Below are 6,563 nucleotides of genomic sequence, written 5' to 3'. Positions count from 1 at the left end.
ACGGTACTGCCATATCTAGTACCACCACGCCATGCTGCCAAAGCCCAGCAACACCCATTGCTGTTGCTGAACTTGACATACCTACCCCCAATTGCTACACCATCTTCCTGTAAACGCAGATGCCTCTTTTCACTTCAAATTGGTCAATCCTGTAGTTTTAAGAGAAGGTAGCACCATCCATGGCTAATTAAGGAAGTAAAGGATGGTATCAAATTGAAAACGAAGGCATACAATGTTGCCAAGATTGGTGGGAGACCAGCGGATTGGGAAATTTAAAAAAACCAGCAAAGGATGATTAAAAAAATAATAGCGAGAAGATGAATTATGAGAGTAAACTGGCAAGAAACATTAAAACAGATAGTAAGAGCTTCTACAGGCATATAAAAGGAAGAGGGTAGCTAAGGTAAACGTTGGTCCCTTAGAGGATGAGACTGGGAATTAATAATGGGGAACGGGGAAATGGCAGAGACTCTGAACAAATATTTTATATCCGTCTTCACAGTAGAAGACACTAACAACATCCCAATACTGTATAATCCAGGGCCCACAGGGAGGGGGGAACTAAAGACAATCATTATCACTAAAGAAATAGTACTTGGTAAAATAATGGGACTAAAAGATGACAAATCCCCTGGACCAGATGGCCTGCATCCCAGGGTCTTAGAAGTGGCAGCATTGGTTGCAATATACCAACATTCCCTGGACTCTGGAGAGGTCCCAGCAGATTAGAAAACCGCAAATGTAACACTTAAGAAAGGAGGGAGACAGAAAGCAGGAATCTATAGACCTGTTAGCATAACATCTGTCCTTGGGAAAATGCTGGATTCCTTCATTAAGGAAGCAGTAGCAGGGCATTCGGAAAATCATAATATAGTCAAGCAGAGTCAGCATGGTTTTATGAAAGGGAAATCATGTTTAACAAACTTGCTGGAGTTCTTTGAGGAGGTAACGAGCGGGGTGGATAAAGGGGAACCAGTGGATGTGGTGTATTTGGATTTCCAGAAGGCATTCGATAAGGAACCACATGAAAGGTTACTGCATAAGATAAGAGCTCACGGAATTGGGGGTAATATATTAGCATGGATAGAGAATTGGCTAACTAACAGATAGCAGAGAGTCGGGATTAATGGGTCATTTTCCGGTTGGCAAACGGTAACTAGTGGGGTGCCACAGGGGTCGGTGCTGGGGCCTCAACTATTTACAATCTACATTAATGACTTGGATGAAGGGACCGCGTGTAATGTAGCCAAGTTTGTGGATGATACAAAGATGGGTGGGAAAGCAAGTTGTGCAGAGGATTCAAAGAACCTGCAAAAGGATATAGACAGGCTAAGTGAGTGGGCAAACATTTGGCCGATGGAGTATAATGTGGAAAGTGCGAGGTTATACACTTTGGCAGGAAAAATAAAAAAGCAAATTATTGTTTAAATGGAGAGCGATTACAAAATGCTACAGTTCAGAGGGGCCTGGGGGTCCTTGTGCATGAAACACGAAAAGTTAACATACAGGTACAGCAAGTAATCAAAAAGGCAAATGGAATGTTGGCTTTTATTTCAAGGGGGTTGGAGTATAAAAGCAGGGAAGTCCTGCTACAACTGTACAGGGTATTGGTGAGACCACACCTTGAGTACTGCGAACAGTTTTGGTCTCCTTATTTAAGGAAGGATATACTTGCATTGGAGGCAGTTCAGAGACGATTCACTAGGTTAATTCCAGAGATGAAGGGGTTGACTTATGAGGAAAGTTTGAGCAGGCTGGGCCTATACTCATTGGAATTTAGAAGAATGAGAGGTGATCTTATTGAAACATATAAGATACTGAGGGGGCACGATAGGGTAGATGCAAAGAGGATGTTTCCCCTCATGGGGAAATCTATAACTCGGGGGCATAGTTTTAGTATAAAGGGTCGCCGTTTTAGAACTGATATGAGGAGGAATTTCTTCTCTGAGGGTCGTTAATCTGTGGAATTCTCTGCCCCGAGAGAGCTGTGGAGGCTGGGTCATTAAACACATTTAAGGTGGAGATAGAGAGATGTTTTCAAGATAAGGGAGTGAAAGGTTATGGGGAGCAGGCGGAGAAGTGGCTTTGAGCCCAAGATCAGCCATGATCTTATTGAATGGCGGAGCAGGCTCGAGGGGCCAAGTGGCCTATTCCTGCTCCTATTTCTTATGTTCTTATGTAAAACACTAGTAGTTTTAGTCTTCTCCAGAATAACAGAGAAACGACCGTTAACTTCGTCCTTTCCAAAGGAATGTGCCTGAATTACAAAAGTCGGAGCCTTGTTCTGGCTCTGACGGTAAAGCTGCAGGGAATAAATCGAATTTGGGGTAGAATAGTTACAATTAATGCTCAACGAGGTTCCTTCCGGATATTGGGCTTCTGTTGGCCACTGCTCGACGGAGTCTCCAGAACTCAGTCCAGCAGAAAACATTTCTGGTTACCAATGGAAACAGAGATAAGCACAGATCACACGTTTCTCATTCTTTATATCTGTCTATTTATCTGTGAACACATAGGGAGACAAAGAGACAGAAACAGACAGAATCGGTTTAATGGTTAGATAAAGATAGATGGACAGGTTGATAAACAGACAGACAGACTGAGTGGCATATAGAGAGGCAGCAAGGCAGAAAGATAGGCAGAGGGACAGACAGATACAGAGGGACCAATAGGAAAGCAGACAGATGGACAGGTAGACAGTCAGTGAGACGGACAGAGACAGGCAGACAGAGAACGAGACAGGCAGGCAGACAGACAAACAATTAGACAGACAGATGCATAGACATAGAGATTGATGATTAGAAGAGCGGAAGGAAGACACAGAGAGAGGAAGAGACAAACAGAGAGAGAGAGACAGAGGGACTGAGAGACAGACAGAGAGAAAACGAGGCAGACCTAGAGGTCGCTGACTAGCAGACAGTTGTGTCAATAGTGGAATGGACAAACAGACGCAGCTGTGTAAATAATAAACCAACCTAACAACAACGTTGTTAAGCCCCAAACAACGAAAAGCCCACACTTCACCCGGTGCCTCCTCTCAGTTGCAGCTTCCCGACTGAAGGGGAGAATTTGAAGTGTTTCTGTCAGCACACGGAGTCCCGTCATTTCCTGAGTCAAACCAAGAGCCTGGTTTCAATAAGCTGCCGCTGATCATTGAGGCTGTCTGTGTTCATCATCACTGCCCGCGGCCCCGGCACACAGGCTCCCGGACATCTGACCATCCGATCCCGGGAATGGGTAAAGGTTATTTCTGACGTTACCGGCCTCACACACAATATTCTGGACACATCCAGGAACTGCTCGGAAAGGGGGGAAACCTTCGGACTGAAGCTTATTCTTCAAAAAGATTCTCATTTTAACGTTGTTTTGAAACCGACGCTCATTCGATTTTAGGGTTTTCTTGTTGATGGAACATGTTCCATTTGATAGAAATGAAAATCTGGCACGATGTTGTGGCAATGTCACAATCTCGGAGTTTAAACTCGAACCTTTTCGTCTGTGTTTTTTAGTCTGTATTTTTGAGTGTGAATGGATGTGTCTGTATGTGCCTGTGTGTTTATCTGTCTGTCTCTGTTTATCTGTGCATGTTTGGCTGTGTGTCGGTATGTGTGATTCTCTGTGTTTATGTTTACAATGCTCTATGTGAGGCTTGTACAGGAGACAGGAGGGCGCATTCTGATCATTTGTTAAAGATCTTTAATCTTAAACAACACAGCAGAATATACATAAGTATCCTCAACAACATATCAACTAGTTGTCTGCATCTCGGTTTATGTCGTGTGTATATGTGTATGGGTGTCTGTGTCTCTATGTATATGCTGTCTGTGCGTGTGTGAGTGTGTATATGAAGGATTTGTGTGTCTTCATGTGTGTGTTTGTGTGTCTATATATGTATGGGTGTCTATGTGTATATGTGTGTGGCTGTCTGTGCATGTGTGTATGTGTATATGTATATCTATTTGTCTTTGTTGCGAATGCGCTATACCATGCTTGTACTACCCACAGGAGGGCGCTCTGTGATCACTTTATAAAGATGATGATCCCAACATAAAGGAAGTGGCTGTTTAGAGTTATACAAAAGGGACGGGAGAAGAAATCCAAACTGATCTGAAGAGATCCCTGCGCTGTTTCAGTTCATCCCATTCCAGACCCGGCATAGGCAACGATCACAGTCTCTTGTTTCTGGAGTTCAGACTGGAACCATGGAGGTGAAACTCTGCGTGACTCTGGTTATTGTCCTGATCACAGGTCGGTGATATTGGAACCATCCTATAACATTCTCCAATCCCCATCTACATCTCAGGGTGATGGTTCTCTTTCTGTTATTCCGTCTAACCCGGTGTGTGTCCACTGTTTATTTTCAGGGATGAGTAACAGAGACTAAGTGCCCCAGTCAGAACAAGGAGTCGGATCAGAACATAAGAACATAAGAAGTAGGAGCAGGACTAGGCCATACGGCCCCTCGGTCCTGCTCCGCCATTCAATAGGATCATGGCTGATCCGAACCTGGGCTCACGTCCACTTCCCTGCCCGCTCCCCGTAACCCCTAATTCCCTTAAGAAGAGGGTGCAGATTCAACAATAACCTGCAGTTATTCTCTATCGGGTTCAGCTACAAACTATGACCTCTTCTGGTATCGCCAGATTCCCCACCAAGCCCCTCAGTATCTGCTCAGAGCCGATAGTTATGGGAATAACGAGACGGCTCCGGGCTTTGAACACTTCAGTGGGAATGTAAACCGGACACACGGCACTTTTCAGTTATCCATGAAAGTCTTGAATATCGCAGACAGTGCCGTGTATTACTGTGCCCTGAGAGCCACAGTGAATAACGTTCCCTCAGCCCTCATATAAAAACATGACACAGGTCGGCAACAAGGGTGGGCTCCGGGAAAATACCAGGGATTGAATCCCAGAGAGTATGTCCATGAAATAAATGTGAAAATATACTGCCTGACCCGAGCGGTTTTCTCTCGTTACATTCATTGTTGTCAGTGTTGGGATAAATGACGTCTCGCTATCATTTTAATGCAGCGTCAAATTCAGACATTTCCAGCCCCCTGTTAGTTCAGACATGCAGATCTCTAGGATGAATAGCTGGATCAATCTGTACGAGTAAATGGCCTGCATATGGTGCATATCTGCCAAGTGACAACTTTCAAAATCGATCTAATATCAGAGTCGGCCTCGGGGGCGTCACACTTCAAAACGTCCGGGGTTCCAGTGGTAAAACATAGTGACTGACTGAAATCAGCACTTTACTGCTACAAGCTTAGCCTGAGTGGTATCACATCCCAGTGTGACTATTATTATGCCTGCGTGACTTTAGACTGTAACTGTTAATGATGTTGATGGATTGGGGGTATTATTTAATAGCAGGGCTTGAGACTAATTTGGAATTATTTTACTTTTCACCTTAATTAGAGAGAGATCCATCTATCTATAGAGACATTGAGTTCCACAGAAAGAGAGACAAAGCGAGAAAGAGAGAGAAAGATTGACAAAGAGACACAGGGCAAGAGAGTGAGACAGGGAGAAAGACACACAGACACTGACAGGAAAGGGTAGAGTTTGCAGAGTACCAGGAGTAATTGGTACTCAACTAACACTGATTGGTCCACAGCTGACGTCAGTTCTGTGTGACCAGCCAATCCGGGCCCAGAGAAACGCCCCTCGGTTTCCAAATAAGTGAAGCCTGCCGCTGATTTGAGTTTACTGTTTAGTATCAGACTACAACGGTTCAAAGCACCCTGCTATTTCCTGTCGAACTCTAACCAAATACCATGTGCTCCCCATGTTCCTTACTGATAATAATGGTTATGCTGCCTGGTGAGTCTATGTTTACAGGATCAGTGTGTGTTCTATGGGTTATATTCACTCCCAGACTTTTGTGACATTCTTTACTTTGTTACAGGAACGAGTGGCAAAGACTCAGTGTCCCAGGATCCGTCGGTGATAAAGGTTAAAGAAGGACAGATAATAATACTGAACTGCAGTTACTCCACATCCGATACCTTTCCTTACCTTTTCTGGTACATCCAATACCCCGGGGAAGCTCCGAGATATTTACTGAAGAGATATGGCAAGGGTCAGGGGGAAAGATCTCTAGATTTCCCGGACCAGTTCTCTGCTGATTTGGACCAAGACAAGAAAACGGTTCCTTTAAATATCTCCGTGGCTCTTGTCTCTGACTCTGCCGTGTATTTCTGTGCGCTGAACCCCACACTATTACAGGGCCACAGTCACTCCGTACAAAAACCAGCAAAGGACTATCACCTCCTCTCACTGAATCAGACCTGGGATTTGGATTATGATAATACAACAGAACCAAACTATGAAAATTAAACGATGGATAAATAAACAGGTGAATAGATAACTAAGTAGATAGACCGGCAGAGATATGAATACACAGTCTCCCTCTCTTAACTTCCTCTCCCAATGATCCCTTCCTCCTTTGTTTGAAAGTATCCATCCCATGGCGATAAAACTCAGCCCCTGTGAATTCCGGATGCGGCGTCTGCGAGTGTTTCACTGCTCAGTCACGGGTTTGTTATGATTAGTTTA

At 44.3% G+C, this 6,563-nt stretch overlaps 1 gene segment (V, D, J or C); it reads left to right on the top strand.

Annotated features, from left to right (window-relative positions):
- Positions 1-4,202: 4,202 nt before the first annotated feature.
- On the top strand, positions 4,203-6,344 carry LOC147118428 (T cell receptor alpha variable 12-3-like). The segment is given in 2 exon segments: positions 4,203-4,248; positions 5,914-6,344. Coding segments are annotated over 2 exon segments (477 nt in total).
- Positions 6,345-6,563: the final 219 nt, after the last annotated feature.

This window comes from Somniosus microcephalus, chromosome 4 (assembly GCF_052327205.1).
Source record: "Somniosus microcephalus isolate GS21.2 chromosome 4, FLI_Smic_1.0, whole genome shotgun sequence".
Classification (NCBI taxonomy): Eukaryota; Metazoa; Chordata; class Chondrichthyes; order Squaliformes; family Somniosidae; genus Somniosus; species Somniosus microcephalus.
This window is presented reverse-complemented; position numbering and strand designations above follow the sequence as displayed.